Raw genomic sequence first — 21,447 nt, 5'->3', positions numbered from 1 at the left:
TGTACGCCAATAAACATACATTTTTCTTAAACGCATATAAGGAATTTCACAAATTTTTCTTTTTCTTTTCAATTTCATCTCTAAATATACATCTCAAAATACACTCTCTTTTCAAATTAAGCTAGGTCTTAATTTGAAGCCCATTTAAAAATTTGAATCCCTAAAAGTTACGTTGTACGAGTACTTCTTCAGTTTTTCTAGTTCAACTAAACGACCACTAATAGTGATATTTATTGCAACTAAACGATTAGCTTAACATAGTTTTTTCATCTTTATTGATTAAGGTTTTCCTAGTGTGGAACTTCTGCCTTTGAGCTTGTCGCATCCCATGTAGAAGTAGAACCAGGTCCATATCCACGGCCAGGTCCAGGAGGGTCATATCGTCCATAGCTCCCGCCACTGCCTCCTCTGCCACCATACCCGTGACCACCACCACCGTCGGCAATGCCAGTACCACCGCTCCCCCCAAAGCCACCACTGCAGCCACCACCGCAACCTCCTCCAAAGCCACTGCCACTGCCTCCTCCAAATCCACCACCAGAACCTCCTTTGAAGCCGCCACCACCGCTTCCACCACCCCCACCATATCCATCGCCGATACCACCACCATAAGCACTATGCATGCCGTAGCTAGTTTTTGCAATACCCTTCTCTGTATTCTTCCTTCCCAGGCCAGAATTCTTATGTTCCATTGACATTCTTGCATCAACAACCCCACTTATGCGATGGAAAAATCCCAAGAACACCAGCCACCACAAGAATACATTGAATCTCTTCTCCATTTAAGAACTTGGCTATTTATTTTTCACTAATGTTATGCCGTTTTCTGTTAATTTGTCAGTGTATCAGAAAGGTATATATAGAGAGTTGTTTTGAGTTTTCAATGTGCAGTTTATGATCAAATGTTAGTTAGAGCTTACCAATTGTATGACCCTGCAGGCAATGTGGCAAGTGCCTGATCATGAGACATGAGGTCACTCAAGTGTGTCACTTGAAATTGGTAGCAATATAATGCACTAGTGGAAAAAATACCTGTTGAGGGAGGCATTTTGGGTTTATTGAGGCGAACAAGGCCCGCTGCGACAGACGTAGCTTCAACAGCTCAGTGATCTGTTGAGGCGGGCTTTGTTCGCCTCAACAGGTGATCTGTTGTGGGGGCTTTCAAAAGCCCGCCTCAACAACCTCTACAGAAACGCGAAAAATAAGGACCTGTTGAGGGGGGCATTTAAGAAGCCCGCCTCAACAGCCTCCTCTGTTGAGGCTCACTTCTTAAATGCCCCCCTCAACGGGTCCTTATTTTTGCGCCAAAAATTCATATGTTGTTGAGGCGTACATTAAAAGCCCCCTTCAACAACATTAATTTTTTTTTTTCCAAATTCTTTTAAAATATAAAATAGGCGGCAATAACCACAACTAGATATATACTCCATTGAGTATTGAAACCTGTACCCAATCAACACCAAAATAGCAAAGGTATGAATCTGCTTATCTTTGATAAATAAATCATTACATTAACTTCATTTATATTAACCCAACAGAGCAAAGCGTATATATAGTACGTATGTTTACAATTTTTAAACACCTAGCTAGTCTAACAAATTACAACTAATATTAACAACTAAAGACAAAAGGCTAGAGAGCTAATCTAACAAATGTCTCTAATCCAGCCACTTAGGTCCCTTTAGATCATGCATTACGTACAAACCTTAAGTAAGGTCGTGTTGACTTTCTTCCAATCGACTCGATCCCTAGCCTGCAAGTTGCATGGAAGGAAAATATATATGAGTACCAAAGTTTACACTCACGATATTGTCTTTACATTCCATTGAAGCATAAAATTAAAAGATATAGTTGCAGACTATAGAGATAATTAAGTACGTTGTTGACCTATAACGACCCAATGAGCCTTAAATGTGCATACGTAGATTAGAATGAGTTTTAGAAAGTTAAAGCTATGTATATTAGTCATGTAATAAGAATCAAATGAGTCCTTAGGTTCTTTAGTTCAAAGTTGGGAGCGGAAATGTCATTTTAGCTCTAAACATGACCTATAACGACCTAATGAGCCTTAAATGTGCATAAATAGATTCGAATGAGTTTTAGAAAGTTAAAACTATGTATATTAGTCATGTAATAAGAATCAAATGAGTCCTTAGGTTCTTTAGTTCAAAGTTGGGAGCGGAAATGTCATTTTAGCTCTAAACATGACCTATAACGACCTAATGAGCCTTAAATGTGCATAAATAGATTCGAATGAGTTTTAGAAAGTTAAAACTATGTATATTAGTCATGTAATAAGAATCAAATGAGTCCTTAGGTTCTTTAGTTCAAAGTTGGGAGCGGAAATGTCATTTTAGCTCTAAACATGACCTATAACGACCTAATGAGCCTTAAATGTGCATAAATAGATTCGAATGAGTTTTAGAAAGTTTTAACTATGCATATTAGACATGTAATAAGAATCAAATGAGTCCTTAGGTTTTTTAGTTCAAAGTTGGGAGCGGAAATGTCATTTTAGCTCTAAACATGACCTATAACGACCTAATGAGCCTTAAATGTGCATAAATAGATTCGAATGAGTTTTAGAAAGTTAAAACTATGTATATAAGTCATGTAATAAGAATCAAATGAGTCCTTAGGTTCTTTAGTTCAAAGTTGGGAGCGGAAATGTCATTTTAGCTCTAAACATGACCTATAACGACCTAATGAGCCTTAAATGTGCATAAATAGATTCGAATGAGTTTTAGAAAGTTTTAACTATGCATATTAGACATGTAATAAGAATCAAATGAGTCCTTAGGTTTTTTAGTTCAAAGTTGGGAGCGGAAATGTCATTTTAGCTCTAAACATGACCTATAACGACCTAATGAGCCTTAAATGTGCATAAATAGATTCGAATGAGTTTTAGAAAGTTAAAACTATGTATATTAGTCATGTAATAAGAATCAAATGAGTCCTTAGGTTCTTTAGTTCAAAGTTGGGAGCGGAAATGTCATTTTAGCTCTAAACATGACCTATAACGACCTAATGAGCCTTAAATGTGCATAAATAGATTCGAATGAGTTTTAGAAAGTTAAAACTATGTATATTAGTCATGTAATAAGAATCAAATGAGTCCTTAGGTTCTTTAGTTCAAAGTTGGGAGCGGAAATGTCATTTTAGCTCTAAACATGACCTATAACGACCTAATGAGCCTTAAATGTGCATAAATAGATTCGAATGAGTTTTAGAAAGTTAAAACTATGTATATTAGTCATGTAATAAGAATCAAATGAGTCCTTAGGTTCTTTAGTTCAAAGTTGGGAGCGGAAATGTCATTTTAGCTCTAAACATGACCTATAACGACCTAATGAGCCTTAAATGTGCATAAATAGATTCGAATGAGTTTTAGAAAGTTAAAACTATGTATATTAGTCATGTAATAAGAATCAAATGAGTCCTTAGGTTCTTTAGTTCAAAGTTGGGAGCGGAAATGTCATTTTAGCTCTAAACATGACCTATAACGACCTAATGAGCCTTAAATGTGCATAAATAGATTCGAATGAGTTTTAGAAAGTTAAAACTATGTATATTAGTCATGTAATAAGAATCAAATGAGTCCTTAGGTTCTTTAGTTCAAAGTTGGGAGCGGAAATGTCATTTTAGCTCTAAACATGACCTATAACGACCTAATGACCCATATGGTTATTTGCATGAGGTTTCTGACTGTTCCTTACTCTGTAAAATTTGTTTATAGTTGATGACAATTGATACTGATTTCATCAACAACAAAAAAGAGGCTGGAGACGCAAAGCTCGTTATCAATTTAAGACTGTTGAAGCCCAAATTGAGCTAGAATGTAAACAACAAGCTCGAGCCGAACTCAAACAAACCAAATTCATAATGAACAAAATTGAAACCCAAATCAAATTTCAAAGCTTGTTCAAGCTCGAGTCATGCTCGGACACTTAAAATCCTTATAGTATACTGTTGTCATTCATACAAAATTAACAAGTTATTTGTCCTTTGATCGAGTTAATCCCGTGTCTTGTATTCTCCGTTGTTGTTTTTCTTTCCAATGAAAACCACAGATAACAACATAGTTGCATACATTTATCTAGGATCGACTTCTGTAATATTCATTGTTCCAGTGTATACATTATTATTGCGCTGATCATCTTGGATTTCTTGATGTTCATTCACAGTTGATGAATCATAGTTACTACCTGTTGTATCAGTGGCAACACTGGCGCTGAAAAGGTGGGGTGCGTTGGGCGAAGGCAGAGTAACCGATTCTCCATTCAATGCAGCAACAACCGATGTCATTCTAGGCCTCTTTGCTGCATCTTCTTGGATGCAAAGTAAACCTAAGTGCATGCACATATTCACTTCCTTCGCCAAAAAATTGTTCCCTAATGAAGGGTCTACCAATTCCAAGAGAGCTTCCTCATTCCAAAGCCTCCATGCCTGTGTTATGATTTTGACATTTTATTACAATACTTATACTTAGAGAATGTTTAATTTGGTGTAAAACGTTGTCCTAGAAAATAATTTTCAGTGAAACGTTTTCCACCAAACCAAACGGAGCTTTAGTGTCACATGGTTAGTTGCAGACAAGTTAATAAATAGGGGAAGCCTGGGTAAATTAAGCAACCTCTCCCATTTGCATTTGTATTGGAAAGAGAAACTTTGCTTTGTTACTCTCAACCAAACAACATTCAAAATATAATTCCTATTAAGTTCTGATGTATACTTTATGTTTCAACCAAACGACCACTTTTGAGGGGTAAAATGATATGTGTTGATACTTACACGGTGTAATAATCCTTCTTCTAGTGGTTGCCGATCAAAGAAACTGTTCCGCTGGCCACTGATCACTTCCAAGACTATGACTCCGAAGCTATAAACATCAGATTTTACTGAAAATTGACCTGCCATTGCATACTCTGGAGCCATATATCCACTGCATTAACAAAAATAGAACATCATAAATTTTAAGATGAGGTGTAACTGTGTAAGGACAACAGGGTGAATGCCCTAGCTTTACATAAACTGCACAAAAATTGTTACGAATACCTACTATGTTCCTACAATCCGGTTGGTGTCCCCTTGGGTTTGATCCATTTCAAAAAGTTTAGCAAGGCCAAAGTCAGATATTTTTGCATTCATTGACAGGTCAAGTAAAACGTTGCTGGATTTAAGATCGCGATGTATGATCTTGAGTCGAGAGTCTTCATGAAGATATAGAAGCCCCCTTGCTATACCAGTAATAATTTTAAACCTAGTCTCCCAATCCAAAGATGCTCGCTTCAATGGGTCTGTAATCATTTGGTCAAATGTAATTCAGATAGTGAGTATGATGATGCATAAAAGCTACTTCGTATGTACTTGTTAATAATTATATATAATGCACGTACCATATAAGAAGCGATCAAGACTTGAATTAGGTAAGAACTCGTAGATAAGTATCTTTTCGGTTCCTGATATACAGAATCCCAGTAGTTTAACTAAGTTTCGATGTTGAAGTTTTGCAACTAAAATAACTTCATTCTTGAATTCCAAGATGCCCTGTTGAGAGTATTTCGAGAGCCTCTTCACAGCTATTTCTTCCCCACTTTCGAGCCTTCCCTGATAAAACATGAGAACTGCATCCGTTATATTTATCTTACACTAATTAAACACTATATGCTGATCAAACAACCAATGCAATCTCTATTATATTGTCGCCATAAAAAGGAGAAGAAACATTGTTTCAAAATTCTGAACTCATTTCCTCGTATTAAGTTGATAACAAGCATACTATAACTTGCACTCAATATTAAAAAACAGACTCTAGAACATAATAAAAGCTCAACATTTAACAGTTACCTTATAGACCTCACCAAATCCACCCCTTCCAAGTTTGTTATCCTCAGAGAAGTTGTGAGTCACGGCTTTTATGATGTTGAAGTCGAATTGCAACGATTCTGCATTCCTGATATCTTCCATATCACCTGTTAATTACAATCAAAAGATTAGTCGTCAAGTTATAATCGATCATATATATGAAGCCAAGCATGATACTTGTATAAATTAAACCAAACTAAACTGACTAGCAGTAGGCGTTTCATTGGACGCCTCTTCAAATGTGTCCTCATTTCTCCTCTTCAGTTTCCTCCTTCGTAAACAGATCCATGCAGTCAAGAGAAATAATATGGATCCAACAGCGAGGCTTGCTGCTATAGCACCAATGTATGGCGCGCCAAGTCCTTTCCCTGCATTACAGTTGTTATATGAACAAATTAAAATTAGAATTAATGTCGTGAAAGAAATTATTTTCTTAAGTAGAAACATATCAATACCTCCGGATTGGTATTGGGGTGAATTTGGTCTGTCTGAGGTTTTCGGGGGCGGAGTTGGTGACAAAAAAGTCAGATTGTGTGAAATAAATGTATCATACTCGTACATTAATTGACAGCCCAGGTTGAAGTTTATTTCCCTCCCTATCCCATTACCGAAACGCATAAATTCGAAAGCATTTTTTAGGCAGCGGTTGCATACCATAGTATCAATGTCAGGAATGCACTGGGCAAGGCAATACACTTTCTTAGTCGAAGGTGCTAGGATTGCTTCTCTAGAAGCAAAATGCCCCAAAGATGTATTTTTAACAGCATCACGGATCACATGTTTCAGGGTTGTTACCACTATGTTACCAAACTCTGTAGGGTAGAAATCTCCAGACCATTCTCTAGCATCTGGAAAATCAAACGTTGTCGTCTCTGGTGAGGGGAAAGTTGCAACAAGGTTCGTATACATTAACATACACTCAGTATACCATATGAGAGCTGTTTTGTAAAAAGGGCAATCTTCAACAATCTTAACAGCTGCAGCTTCAATGCATTCACTGCAAACTTGTAGGTTAAGGTCCTCTCGGCATTGAAATAGCCCATATACTTTCCTATCGCCTGACGCTCCAACGTTGTATCTATAGAACTTGATTTTTGGGGCTCGAGAAGAAAATTCAGAAATGAGCAAACGGAGGTTAAATCCGTAAAAGCCCTCCATGGTGAATTTGCCAGCATCATCAACACATCTTGCTACAGGCATATCGTCACTAATACAAATAACTGTAATACATTGGTGGTACAACATCAACGACAAAATCAAAGCCGGGAGAACTTTCCGACTAAACTCGGGGTGACTCATTAGAAATTTTTTCAAATGATCAAGGATAGAGCATTCTACCAATGTATTAAAGTTGGGTAGGGAGATTCTAAAATTTGCAAAAGACCAACAGACAAGTATCTAAGTTTTTATTTTTTTGGTGCAAAAGAGACGAGTACCTAAGTTTAGTCACAAAATATTTCATTTATTTTATTGTCTTTGTAAATTCAACTAATAGAGAGCTTTAATACTATAATTGGCAATAATCCTTCACTATTCTTTAACTGTTCAAACCAAAAAAAGTCTACTAACAGAATGTTTCAGACAATTTTAGAATTCAATATTCATCAACTCAACTGCAGGCCACAGCGCCAAGCATCAAGGCAGGCACAACGTTGGATCGTTAATCTCGTAAGATTAATTCTTGGCCACTTAACGGGAAAATGTATCCTAGTGGTCTAGTGGGTACCAAAAAACAAAACAAAGAAAGAAAGAAAAGGTCACACTTACATATAGAAGCAGAAAGATCAACATTCAGTTCACTCTGCTAATGATATTTATATTCAGTATACCAAAAAGAACAAGATTTTTACAAGGAACTCTACTCTACTGCTCTTTGATTTTCACCGAAATCATGTTAAATAATTTCGTTATACAAATTTTCGTTTATAAGGTTTTGTAACAGAAATCTCGTGATCACGCTTGTCTATCCCAAAACTTCCGCATGTTTACCACATCAGCTATGGTATGGTATCCATAATTAAGAAATTATAATAAAGTCAAAATGTACAAACAGCAAATCAAATCTAGAGAAGATAGAGATATCAAAGCAAAGGAGAAAGTGAAAATGTTACACAATAGGAAGTTACGAACCAAAGGATGAAATACACATAAACAGAAGATAAGGAGTACTAACAGGAAAATTAGTATTGTATGTGCATTCAAGTTTGTATCAATTCTGGTATGAGCTTCAGAAGAAAAGAGAGCTCGCGGTCTGAGAACTTTACAGGTAATCTGTTTCTGTTTTCGACTATTTCTTCACCATCCACTGAGGAATAATCTTCTTCAGTCTCATTAAAATCTGATATTGCTTCTTTGATCTCTTGAACAAAATCAACAATCACACCTTCAATACCCATTAGATGCTGCATATACACCGCCTCTGGCACATTACTGATCATATAAACCCAAGAAACAAAGTTTCAGTTAATATGATCTAGACTCTAGAGTACACTTAACAACTATAAATCAAACTTAAGCTTACGTACTTTAATTGGCCATAAGTGATAAGGGAGAGCTTGGATTCCTTGATCCTAGCAACCATTGTTGGGTGTCTAAATATCGCCCTCACTTGAGAGACGATACCTTGCAGGCCAGCTTCATGACAAAACTTGATGGCTTCCTCTAGTGAATTTCTTCTTGGGTCACCATAAATTTCACATCCTCCATTGGTAAGAAAGTAAACCTAAATCAATCATAACACGATCTTCTTGTCAAAAAAACTTACTTGTGAATTCTTAGAGAAAATAAAATAAGCAAAGGATTAAGTAATATTACAGGGTGATTTTCCTGCAATTTCCTCATCAGCTGCACGGCATCAGGTTGAAAGCTCGAGAAGATTATTGGCCTTCCTTGATCAGCATGCTCATCTATAACCTGCACCATCGCAAGTTGAGAAAACAACAACATTAGAAACACCACCGATTCAAAAATGCTGATATAATGATATTATTGCATCAAATTCCATTTTTTCAATACCTTCAGAACTGCTTGGAGAATGCGTTTGAGCTCCACTTCATCATAAATTTTGTAATCATCCAACTTTAACTCAATGTTAAATCCCAATGAAGTATCAACCTTTTCGAAAGCTTCTTGAAATGTGCATAAAGGACCGTCATTCTCAACTTTCCACTCTAATACACTCCCATCTTTTGCTTTTCTAACCATAGTTTTTCCCACCTGAATTCGACAATATACACAACTAGGTGCTTAAATATCCAAAAAACATATCCGCTTAGAAAAACTACACAAGTTCCAGGGCGAAGAGGACTACCTTTCCTGGCTCTTTCTGTGGTCCATAACTCAGAAATTCTTCCAAGGTAATCTCTGTCACTTTTTTCTCTGTAATGACTCCCTAATGTCATTAGCATCGATTAAGAGAACAGCAATCGTTAGCTCGTTAAGTTTTAAGTGGTTAATAAACAACATATGTGAAGAACTAAAGATCGAAATAAAGGCCTAGAGAAATCAAATGGTGAACTAACCTCGACTTGTGTAAGAATATGTATGTCATGGAAAATGACAGGGCAGTCATCTCTGGTGACCTACAAACATAGGTTTTTGGTTTACAGATCCTATTGAGAGGATCATCTCTCATGCACCCAATACTAATAAGAAAACAAAGAAATTCCCAAACCACACAGAATTAAACCAAATCAGTAACTTAGTCTGAATTTATGAAGGCATTCGAAATTTTAGATTTGAACTTTCTAGCCAAAATCATGGTACGTAGCTACTAGCTTAGTGAATCAGTGTCTTGTAGAGCTTCTATCTTTAAATTTTTGTTACAAGTTATTACCCGATTGAGACAAAGAACAAACAAAATGACACATAAACTTACGTGGTTCACTAACAAGAAGTTAAATACGAAGTACTCGTATGTTAATAGGCCGAAAAGTATGTGTTGTACTGTTGTATTGCATAGTTGTAAGTTTGGTGCAGCCAATCAGTTATGTAAATCTTTGTAACAATGATAATTTTCAATCACAATTTAGGTTCATGACTTTATCATGCTAGATAATGTTGCAACCTTTAGTCCTTCATCCTTGTATGTTGTATACCTTTAGAATCCTATTTCAATCTACTTACTAGTGTTACTATCTTGGATCGAATTCTGTTTACATTTTTTTCTATACCCACAAACATTGTCTCGTTGATACACAAAAAGAACAAAAATCCCAGTCCAATTGTAGCATCATTTTGGAGAAGGAACATAAAATCATAGGCCCATCTAAGATCTAAGGCTGCACGTACGTATTTAGTTTGGGCTCAGCTCAGCCCATTAGGTAAATTCCCATATAATAATCCAGCCCACTATCATTTTTAATAGACACAAATTAAAAGAAAAGGGACACGTGTAGCTGTGTAAGTTTATCCATGTATCTGAGAAAATAGCAAGAAATCGCGGCGAAAATCCTGTGACTCTTTCCCCAAGCTTCGCCATTTGTCTAAATCACTCCTTTCCCGTTTCCCACCCAGAAATTTGAAAAAAAATAAAATTAAAATAGAAAACACATGCAAAAAATCATAAAACTTTATTAAAAAGAATGTAAAAAATTACCTGAACATCAAACTCGATGAAGTCGAGATTGAATTGAGCAGCATGATTAAAAGAGAGAACAGAATTCTCCTTAAAACATTTCATTTTGTGATCTGAAGATTGCAGAATATTCATACCACTTCCTCTGTGTCCCATAACCACAAATTTTCCATTTTTGTATGATCTCTGTTTTCCTTCTTTCTCCTCCGCCTCCAAATACCCTGTGCGAAAGACAAATTCTTATAAAAGACAGTCCGAAAAACTTGAATAGTAATTCATCAGACTTAATCATGCAAAAACTAAACAGAATTAATAAAAAGAAAAGAAAAAACCTGAAGGAACAGAGGGAGAAAAAATGGTGGGAGTTTCAGGGATGTAAGCAGGGTGATCAAAATTAGGGACGTCAGCAACATGGATTGCTTTCAAAGCCATGATTATTTTGACGTTAGAGAGAAAGAGGAAGGAGGATTGAGGAAGATAGAGATTAGTTTGTTAAGATTGTTGTATGACGTCGCAGGATAACAATAAACCTTAAGCTAATCTTTTTATGGGAGGGGTTTATATAGTCTTTATAAATATAGGAAAAAACGAACGAATATTCCGCTGCCTACAATTTATTTATGGAATTGGACGCGGATATGTTCTTTTATATATATAGTCTGAAGTGTATATTTTTTGAAAAAGAGAGAGCATGCTCTGTAATTTTGTACTTCGTATTATGCACTCGTGTGTAGGATCTAATTTGTGATTAACGTCGTAACTCAATAATGACGGAGAATTAGAGAGATTTTTCACACATTTATATTTTCGTAAGCAATTCCTTATCTAAGTTGATCAACCATATTGAATTTTAAAAATTGTTAACCAGGATAGAAAATAAATTTACGGCGCATATTCTTAAAAAGAATATACCCTAAAATAAAGTAAATAATTAGTAAAGTCGAGATGAAAGGAATTTTATTAGACAAGGTCTTAGATATAATATAAGGTCAAAATAATAGCCTATATTTTTGCAAACGAATATATATAGATAAGTAAAAAAAGAATTGTACAAGTAGTGTTGTATATTCACATGTCCTTACCTTGTCATTATCCTTCTCATTTTTCGTTGCTCGTTTATCGCCCTGTTATTAACCACCTAACCTACATTAATCTGACTCGCTTTTGTCTAACAATGAGGAAAGAAATTTTTATCTAAAAGATTAATGTATTCAATCACTAATCCTGCCAACGTAGAACTCACTCACTCAGTAACTCAAAAATAGAATCTCTGTTTTTTCTCCCCTTTTTTCCTGAATGACTGTATTTATATTCGGGTCAATGGGATTCACTACAAGCCCCTATTTAATTACGATTCTCTATGTCTGCCTATATTTCAGCAAACATCCCAAAATACAAGCAACTTTCTTTCTTACTCCGTAATCAATTGATTAATGTATGTACATGTGATGAGAAACAGAGAAAGGGAACCAAGGTACAAAACCTGTGACCTGAATCATAAAAGAAAACCTTTGATTTTCTTTTTAGAATATTTTTAAACTTAACTGGTAGAGTTAGATCCTAGATTCTGCTTCAATATATATATTAAGAAATGAGTGGTACAAAATCTTGCTAAATTAGATCGACATGTAAAGTCAACTTAACTTCATCAGCAGATCCAAAAATAGTGCTACACAGATTCACTATTAAAATTTTAATGAAAAATTAACTTAATTAAGTTGAAAATTAACTTTGAACAATTGATCCCACTTGATAAGTGGCGGAGCCACTGCCTAACATCCCCTCATATCAATCTCAAAAAATAATTAGGACCGACATTTACAAGGACCCTACTAAACCTGCACGCCAATGCTTAGGTGGCAAGACAAGGAAAATTGCACTCCCAAGCACAAGCAGATGGTGAGGCTCAAACTTGTGACCTTGAAGTTATAAGGTGATTTCTTCACCATCTCCATTAAGCTTGATCGGTTCTTGATTAAAGATAAGGGAGTCGATAGTTCATATAATTCTTATTACTTCGTATTATAGAGTATGAAGTCGAAAATCTAAAACATCTCAAATTCTCAACTCAAAACTCACTCCCCTCCCTCGACCAGGATACACAGTTGATACTCCGTAATACAAACAACTCTAGCCCATCAACCAAAAGTGGTGACCTGAGAAATTACCCTTGCGTGACAAACAATAGAACAAAAACGCAACATCTTAATCTAGATTATTATGGAACATTGTCTAAAAATACCACCCAAAAAATTCAAAAACATTGCATTTAATACTTGATGATCGCGTAATTGCTTTCCAAGTGGTGCTTAAATATGCTCTACAATGTTAATTTAGTATTCTAGATGATTGTGGTCAGCTACCAACTCAAAGACATGAAACAAACTTGAAATTGTCATGTTGCTCAAATAATGTTGATCATTACATTGCTCAAATAATGTATGACACCATCAGCTACCAGATAGCCACTATATTCATAATTTACTCGTCTTTTCACCTTTGAAAAGCTGCTTGGGTTTGAACTTTGAACAAATGGTACCACGCTCTCACCTGATTTTGCAATCAAAGCTTCACCGAATCAACTAATCATCACTATCTTGTCAAAAAAAAAAAAAAAACTAATCATCACTATTTCTAAGTTTAATTAACCAGAAAACATTTTATCCTGTTACAGGAAATTCAAGCAACCATTACAGAAGTCAAAACCACCTTTCAAAAACGCAAGAAACTGCATGCTGTTATAGCATACAAGCATAGCTGCTTCCACATGAGTCACGACACATAATGGTCGCATAAAATGAATACATAAAATGACTAACAAAACTTCCTGCTTAGGTTAATTACGTTTATAGTTTAGACACATAAAATGAATACATAAAATGACTAACAAAACTTCCTGTTTAGGTTAATTACGTTTATAGTTTAGAACTTTAGACACATAAAATGAATTACATTTTCAACGGTGACGCCTAAACCTGAAATTTCATTGCTGATGTGGCTACCATAAAGAGGAGTAATGGACCAAGTACTTAAAGCAACACATGAAGAAGAAAATAAGTTCACCAATAACAAACCTGTATGTAAAGAAATTACAGCTCACTTTCAAGCATGACACTAAAAATCAGACTTTTATGACTAACGGTGAAGTGGCTACCACTACTTATGACTTATGAATGGGATCAAAAGAACCAATACTTCAAAGCAACAAAAGAAGAGAAAGAAGAGATTCCAATTGTACGCGAATTCAATGAACAGGTAATAATGTAGTAAAGCAGGGAGAACATAAAAGGAAAATAATGCAAAAGCAGTTTCTCCTCCTTTTACTTGTTAATGGGATGGGTCTCTCTAGTCAGTCATGGATGTGCCAATGATAAACCTCAGCAATGGTACAGTACGATACGCACTCATTATGAAGTAATCCAGACAGCAATTTCTAAAAGTTGACAGTTTGACACTAATAATTCATGACCTTCAAATATCAATTTAGAAGGATGTTCATGTTACAGAAATGGATTAACTAGTCATTGATCAAAGATGTTAACTTGAATTCAGAAACAATTCCTAGAATGTTCTCAGAATCTCAGACATCAGAAAACAGTAAGCAAAACTACCAAACAAATGGTGATGTTTTAACCCTTGCTCAATATGGAGCTCCAGCATATTTTAACACAGTAACACAACAATTTCCACAGAGACTATAGAATTAAGATGCTAACCAGAAAATACGGATGACTGATAAACCCATGGAAGGGATAAAGAAGAAAAAAATCATTTTCTACCTTAGAAGGTATTTACATACAAGAATTATAGTGCAAATGATGAGTTTATATTAATTAACTGTTGGGGTTTGTATCTGTGTGGACCTGGGTTCAAGGGAAACAAACAAGAGAAGGCATACGGGAGGCCACGAGTGAGAGAGAAAGTCCTCGTTTAAAGCTCATACATTTAAAGTTCAAGCGAGGGAGAGTTGTGAGGTGAATCTAGCTTAACTTGATAACTCTTTGTTAATCTTCATCATTATTTCTGGTGAATTGGTGGGTTTACTCCCGATGCTCGGGTTTCCTAAAGTAAACTTTCTCGTCTTTGGTTATGCTTGGTTTACTTGCTTAGTTCTTCAATATTATTAATTTGCACATCTCTAATTAACAGTAATTCGTATCAAGAGCCTTGGATTTGTTCCTTGAGAGAAGTTGAAATAGATTTGTTTGGTAAAACTTGTTTGTGGTTGAAAGTCCAAAACTTGAATCTTTAATGTTAAAGTTTCAGTCTTTTGGTGTTTGAAAATTCAAAATGGAGTTCTTTGGTTAGGATTTCAATTGGATACTATTGCAACTTAAAGGTCTTGAATTTTGGGTTGAAATTATCAATGGAAGATAAATTAAGTATAGAGAAGCTTGATGGAAAAGATTTTGGCTTTCTGAAAATGCAATTGAGGATTATTTGCATAAAAAGGTCTTTATCAACCTCTTGTAGAAGAGAAACCAACAAGCTTGTCGAAGGGAGATTGGAAAATCTTGGATAGGAAAGTCCTAGGAGTTTTGAGATTGTCGTTGTCTAAAATGTTGCCTACAACGTCAAGGATGAGGAGACAACGATGGGTTTAATTAAATTCCCATCAAGCATGTACAAAAAGCCCTCGGCAGTGAACAAAGTTTTATTAAGATTGGTTGATCCGTCGTGTAACACTTAAAAGGTGTTTAATTCGATATTGAGTCAATTGTCTTCAGTGAATATTAAGTTCAGTGACAAGGTTAGGGCATTAATGTTGTTGTCGTCGTTGCCTACGTCATGGGAAATGGTGGTGGCCCACCATTAACAACCCTTCGAAGAAGAAGCTGAAGAGTAATGATGTAAGGGGATTGATCTTGAGTGAGAGCACTTGAAGAAAGGATTCCGAGGAATCATGGGGTGAAACCTACACGTTTGAGAGTGAAGTTAGGGGAAGACAACAAGGTGGGAGTGCTAGACATCATGGTTGATCGAAGAGTAGAGGGCAGAGAAAATTGAATGGTGCTAGCATTTTGTGTTGGAGATGCGGTGAGAATGGGCATGTGAAAATGAATTGCCCCGGAAAATCAAGAAGGGGCATTTTTGGTTGGAGATGCGGCGAGAAGGGGCATGTGAAAATAAATAGCACGGAAAATCAAGAAGAAGGGGAAAGGCATAGTCCAAGAGAGTGATGAAGATGACGTTTCTTCGGCTAACTCAGGGACGGGGTTTGATGATGCTTTTGTGTAAGCTCAAATTGCTCTATGGAGACTTGGGTCCTTGATTCCGGTCTTCAGTTTATTCCGCTCCATGTAAGGAGTTGTTAGGGAGTTTTGATTCCGGGAAGTTTTGGAATGTACACCTTGCTAATAGTGAACATGTTGACGTCATGGGGGAGTGGTAATGTGAGTGTGAAACTCATGAATGATAGCTTGTTGGAGTTAAAAGATATCAAGCATATCCCAAAGTTGAAAAAGAACTTAATATCCTTTAGTCAACTTGACAAGGAGCGCGACAAGGTTAGGTTGGGTGTTCAATGGTGGTTCTTGGAAGATTGCCAAGGGTTCTAGAGTTGTAGCTCATGTGCAATGAGCGGAACGTTGTAAACCATGGGAAATGCAAGTAGGTTGGCCGAAAAGGGATAAGGTGCTTCAAAAAAGGTAGCGTTTGCGGAAACAAGCCAAGTGGAGGAAGAGAAGGCTGGAATGGAGGGTGTGAGGATGATAAAAAGAAGACACACAAAGATGTTGTCATTATCATCATTATCATTACCCCATTGCCTCAAAAAGGCTCCCGCAAGAAGCGAGGTAAAGGGGGGTCGGGTGTACGCAACCTTACCCCTGCAATTGCAGAGAGGTTGTTTCCAATTGACCCAAAAGCGATAACGGGACGACAACGGAATGACCATCTTCTAATTCATGGAAAGGAAGCAAACAGGTTTTAAGAGTCATTTTGATTTAGTCCATTACATCCTACAGCCAAAAGAACAAATGAATCTTTGGCTCCATCGGAAATGGGCACACACAAAGATGTCGTGTGGGAAAAAAATCTAGGGGTGACTTGTTTGGGTGAGACCATAAGAGCATTGTAGGGGTGCTTAAAAAACAAGTGAAAATGCCAAAGGCTTGTGGCGACACGGCGTACCACAAAGGATGTCAAGTTCGGGTGGAAGCATTGTAAGGGTGCTCGGAGAACAAAAGTAAAAACCCTTGGTTTATGTGATGTTGATGATTCAAGGTTGAATGAGACCTGGGTTTTACTTCCTTATTAGGAAGTGCATGCCTTCTCGATTGAGAGGAGGTATGGGTGTTGCTTCCTCTGAGAGAAAGTGTTGGTGTGTGTTTCCCTCCTTGGTGTTTAGGAGGTGGTTTTGTTTTTCCTTAGTGTGGAGGAAGGTGTTATTTGCTTCTTTGGTGGAAAGAAGTGGTTGTGCGTTTCGTTGGTAGAGAGGAAATGAGTTCTTCATTGCAGTGATCAATGGAGGTCGTTATGAGTTATATTGGAGTGTGTCATCTCACACATGAACCCGATCTCTAGGTTGGTGATTGTTGGGGTTTGTACGTGTGTGGAGATGGATTCAAGGGAAACAAACAAAAGAAGGCATAGGGGAGGCTATGAGTGAAAGAGGTTGTTGATTTAAGAGAGATAAAGTCCTTGTTGTAAGCTCATTCAATTAGGATTTAAGTGAGGGAGAGTTGTGATAACTTGCTTAACTTGATAATCTCTTTGTAAATCTTCATCATTATTTCTAGTGGATTGGTGGGTTTACTCTAGATGCTCGGTTTCCTACGGTAAAATTTCTCGTCTTCGTTTATGTTTGGTTTACTTGCTTAGTTTTTCAATAATGTTAATCATTGTTATCAAAAATTAGTTTGCACATCTCTAATTCACAACATAAACATATTACTAGGTACTAGCACAAAAAATGCACCTAGTCAGCTCTGTCTTAATGTTGGAGCCATAGGACTACTAGTACTCGTGTGTAACAAAATAGGAACTAGTCCGCTTCTAGAGTCCTAAAGGATGCATAAAATCTAATTTTCACAGCAGATGCAAGAGCTAAGTACATCAGAAGGAAAACAATACATAGAATTGCGGATATCTTAACAAACTATCTTGGTAAGTGATATTGAAACGCTTTGTTTGGGTAAGTGGAAATGGAGAGAAAATAAGGGAAAGGAAAGGGAGGGGAACAAACTCCCTTGTTTGGATAAAGGTTGGGTGAAGGAAGGGGAGGGAGAGTCAGGGTTCATATTTCTCTCCATATTTAATAAACACCAATCCCTCCAAAATTGGATAGATTTGAAAAAAAATGCAACTTATTATTCCCCCTCCCTTTCCTCCTCTTTCCCTCCCCTTCCTTACTCTTCTATCTTGCTATCCAAACATACAATAACATTGTGTTTGGATAATTATTGTAGAAGGAAAGAGATGGGAGGGAAGAAGAGAGGAAAGAAAGGGAGGTGAGGAGGAAAGAGTGAGCTTGCATTTTCCTTTCAAATATTTCCAACATTGAAAGGAGGTTTATTTGGAGGAAGGAAAATTAATCCCTCCAATTTCCGTCCCTTTCCTCCCCTCCTCTCATATGTTATATCCAAACAAGGGAAGATGAATCCCTCGCTTTTTCTTCCCTTCATTTCCCTCCACATTTATCTAACGAAACCTGAGCTCTTTCAAATTCACAGCAGCGAGTACAAGTCAAGATACACTCCTAGGTTTTCCAAACTCAGCTTCACTTCAGATATCCAAGAGCACAAAATCACTCTACTAATCTACTCTCACAAAACAATAAAGAACAACAAAATGTACCCCATACTTGGCAACAACTAGCTCAAGTTGGTCAAATTTTTTCCTTGCTTTCTACGGAATATGATTCAAACATCCACCACAAGATATTTCTTTTTAAAAACAATGCTCAAACTGAATTAGAACAATACGCTCACCGTGACTCTCCCAGTAGCCACCTTTCATTCTTTATTGTAAACTTCTAATGAATGTAGCACACAGCCAATGCATATTGGATAAAGGATTAATTGAAATCAACTTCCTGCAATCATAGCCATATAGGGGTAAAATTCTGTATATGGAAAACCCCTATACATGTCATACAGATAATATTATTGTTATAATTTTAATGCGAGACTGCGGTAGAGTCACATATCCTCCCTTTCTTAAGCTCTTATAATCTTCAGATAACCACTCAGCTTGCTGATTAGCACCAACGATCAATCAAGACTGGATGGTGAGGAACTGAAGATGCACAGAGCATGATTACAGATGCTCTAGATTACGACATGTGTGGCCACCATTTCTTGAATTCCTAACAATTCCAAGAACCAAGCAAGGTATGTTCAATCAATACATTCTGATTCCCACGGACCAATGAGTTACCAAGTACAGGGAGCATGCCCAGGTGCTTAGCCTAAAAGTCTACAACTAATACTCACCAATATCATATTCACTTATTCAGTATCAACCTTCAAACTAATAAATAAAAAGGAGTCAAGGTGCTCAGCTTAAAAGTCTATAACTGATCCAGGGAGTTCAGAGTGACGGTTAGATGTTTGTTAGAGTCAACTGTGAATGTAAATAGCAACAACCCAAACAATCATAATTCTGCATGAATTTCATTTCACATTAACAATACTTCTCACAAAGAAATAGGAGAATGATACAACAAATACAACAAATGAGATGTAAAAGAACTATACAACAAGGGACCAAATAAACAGTTTGGTACAAGTACGGCAATAAATCTCATTATAGGCCAAGCAGGTAAGGTAAAAACCTCCAAGCTGGTGAAAAACTATACCTGGTAGGCGTAGATAGCAAGAGCTTATTCAAGTTTGAGTACTTAACCATGAAGAACGACGTGACCTGATCAAAGCTTTGAAAAAACTGGCTTTCTTTTCTGGAAAAAGGCAGAGGTTGCCTCTTTTAGGTCATCAGAAAGAAGCATCGCAGAGTTCCATGTAGCTACATAATCCAACCCTTGTTCTAAATTAAGGTCCTTACTTTTTAGTAGCACTGCTTTAGTACCGGTGATGGCTAGAGGAGATTTTGCCGCAATATCTGCGCAAACCATAGAATATGGGATTAGAATAGCACAACAAGTGTTCAATTGGAAACAAGTCTTTTGGAAACTAGACTACTAGAGTACATTCAATCGAACTATAACAGTCAACCTGACCACTTTCTATCATCAATAACAAAATCCAAGCCAGGTTACCTATGTTTCCTTGAATACCATTCCAAGTGCCGTTAAACATTCAACATCCTTATAATAAGCAAACTAATAACAAAAAACTACTTGTACCCAAAACGAAGCTTATATTAGAAGATGACAATTGACAAATCTCCCACTTATTTTAACACGAAACCAGAATATCTATACCTCAACCCTCCAGACCTTATTCGAAGACATTACAAGTCATTCAAACAATGCTTATTCAAAATGATTTCCCCCATTAGTAGAGGGTGAAATATGAATTTCCCAAACACGGGATACTGTCCGCTGCCAATCTAGTAAATTGCTATTGGTTTATTGCTAAATAATGGACTTATATCCTAAAACATAACAAGATTCTTGCTAAGCCAAAAGAGCAATGTCACATAACAATACATTAAAATCAGTTATTCAACCAATTCATAAACGCAAATAGGCAGATTCATTACAAAATATATCACATTTCCTTTCACTATTAGCAAAATTATAAAATGACAGTAAAAACTAAGAAAAACAAGCCAAAATTCAACATACCCTCAGCAATTTGTGCCACAAAACCATCCAAATCATCTTTGGAACCAAATACCCGAGAAACCAGACCCATTTCTTTTGCTTCCAAACCCGAAAACCGCCTCGCCGTCAATGCCAACTCCATAGCATTCCCATACCCAACAATCCCAGGTAATCTCTGAAGAGTTCCTAAATCAGCAGTAATTGCCAAATCAACCTCCTTAACAGAGAAGAAAGCATCCTCAGTACAGTACCTTATGTCACAAGCGGAGATAATATCAATTCCACCTCCAATACAAGCTCCATGAATACCGACAATCACCGGTTTCCGGCATTCTTCCAATGCCGTAATCGCCGATTGCAGATACTTAATCTCTCTCCTAAACCACTCACCGGAACGACCACGGTCCGCAGATTTGGTGATGGAGCTGAGGGTGTTGATGTCGATGCCGGCGCAGAAGTGATCACCGGCGCCGGCGAGGATGATGGCGTTGACGTTAGGGTTTTGATCAAGGGATTTTAGGGCTCTTGGGAACTCATCGAAAAAATCTCTTGATAGAGCGTTCCGGTGAGATGGACGGTTGAGGTAAAGGTAGAAGACGGAGGAATTTGGTTTGATTTGGTTGATTTTTAGGGTTTTGTATTCCGCCATTGTTAATTATGCGAAACAACACGAAATGAGAAAGTAAAAGGTCTTTGAACTTTTTCTTTTCTTTTTACAAGGTTAGCTTCTTTACACTCCCTCCGTTTTTAAGTTACTTGCAATTTGTAATTAGTCAAACATGGTTTGTGTAATTTTTGCAATTAAAATATGTGAGATAAGGGTGAGTTAAACGTTCCTCGGAAAATAGTAGACACAAATATATGCTTGTGCTTTATATACACATACTTTGTATGTAGTAATTACCAAAAATAATACAAGATATTTCACATTAAATCTAAGAATTATCCCTTCATTGGCAAAACAAAAGTTTAGAGACATAAAGTTAATGACAGCCTGAAGCCTGAAGCCTGAAGGTAAAGGCAAAGTAGAAGTGTTTTTGGTAGTGCTCAACAAGAATGCAAAGAGAGATTATGTGGAAAATCATACCTTTTTTGCACCTTACCAAAAACAAACCTTTTCGCAAATACATCTTTCTTAATTTTTGTAATAATTTTAGTCGTCGGCCTAGTTAGATTAAACATATATAAATGGAGAACTGAGACTAGCTTAGCTCGCCAATATATCCGGTGGCGATCTTGGACAGTTTTATGAGGAGGGCCAGTAGAAAAATTAAGCAAT

The 21,447-nt window shown here is 36.7% G+C and overlaps 4 protein-coding genes across 7 annotated transcripts; all 4 read right to left on the bottom strand.

The window, feature by feature from the left end:
* Positions 1 to 290: 290 nt before the first annotated feature.
* Positions 291 to 782, bottom strand: LOC110785684 (glycine-rich protein 5-like). The gene has a single exon (XM_021990170.1). It carries the CDS (start codon positions 780 to 782, stop codon positions 291 to 293), a length of 492 nt encoding a protein of 163 aa, XP_021845862.1.
* Positions 783 to 3,880: 3,098 nt separating this feature from the next.
* LOC110785683 (cysteine-rich receptor-like protein kinase 44) lies at positions 3,881 to 8,177 on the bottom strand. 2 transcript variants are annotated; one of them, XM_056830895.1, is made up of 9 exons: positions 8,039 to 8,177; positions 6,794 to 7,085; positions 6,321 to 6,713; positions 6,072 to 6,233; positions 5,848 to 5,972; positions 5,397 to 5,607; positions 5,060 to 5,297; positions 4,792 to 4,942; positions 3,881 to 4,446 (listed from the first exon to the last, which is right to left on the bottom strand). In XM_056830895.1, the coding sequence occupies exons 2-9, from the start codon at positions 7,041 to 7,043 to the stop codon at positions 4,093 to 4,095; spliced, it is 1,884 nt and encodes a 627-aa protein (XP_056686873.1). In that variant the 5' UTR covers positions 7,044 to 7,085; positions 8,039 to 8,177; the 3' UTR covers positions 3,881 to 4,092. The 2 variants fall into 2 exon arrangements, with proteins under 2 accessions (XP_056686873.1, XP_021845861.2); XM_021990169.2 differs by having other exon boundaries at positions 6,321 to 7,085.
* On the bottom strand, positions 7,923 to 19,380 carry LOC110785743 (glycerophosphodiester phosphodiesterase GDPD1, chloroplastic). 3 transcript variants are annotated; one of them, XM_021990248.2, is made up of 8 exons: positions 19,242 to 19,380; positions 10,463 to 10,662; positions 9,387 to 9,446; positions 9,176 to 9,256; positions 8,881 to 9,081; positions 8,680 to 8,778; positions 8,391 to 8,587; positions 7,923 to 8,295 (listed from the first exon to the last, which is right to left on the bottom strand). In XM_021990248.2, the coding sequence occupies exons 2-8, from the start codon at positions 10,595 to 10,597 to the stop codon at positions 8,064 to 8,066; spliced, it is 1,005 nt and encodes a 334-aa protein (XP_021845940.2). In that variant the 5' UTR covers positions 10,598 to 10,662; positions 19,242 to 19,380; the 3' UTR covers positions 7,923 to 8,063. The 3 variants fall into 3 exon arrangements, with proteins under 3 accessions (XP_021845940.2, XP_021845937.2, XP_021845938.1); XM_021990245.2 differs by lacking the exon at positions 19,242 to 19,380 and adding an exon at positions 10,774 to 11,187; XM_021990246.2 differs by lacking the exons at positions 9,387 to 9,446; positions 19,242 to 19,380 and adding an exon at positions 10,774 to 11,188.
* Positions 19,035 to 21,009, bottom strand: LOC110785744 (delta(3,5)-Delta(2,4)-dienoyl-CoA isomerase, peroxisomal). The gene is made up of 2 exons (XM_021990249.2): positions 20,190 to 21,009; positions 19,035 to 19,501 (listed from the first exon to the last, which is right to left on the bottom strand). The coding sequence occupies exons 1-2, from the start codon at positions 20,815 to 20,817 to the stop codon at positions 19,311 to 19,313; spliced, it is 819 nt and encodes a 272-aa protein (XP_021845941.1). The 5' UTR covers positions 20,818 to 21,009; the 3' UTR covers positions 19,035 to 19,310.
* Between the last annotated feature and the right edge of the window lie 438 nt (positions 21,010 to 21,447).

The sequence above is a fragment of the Spinacia oleracea genome, chromosome 1 (genome assembly GCF_020520425.1).
Source record: "Spinacia oleracea cultivar Varoflay chromosome 1, BTI_SOV_V1, whole genome shotgun sequence".
Taxonomy (NCBI): Eukaryota; Viridiplantae; Streptophyta; class Magnoliopsida; order Caryophyllales; family Amaranthaceae; genus Spinacia; species Spinacia oleracea.
This window is presented reverse-complemented; position numbering and strand designations above follow the sequence as displayed.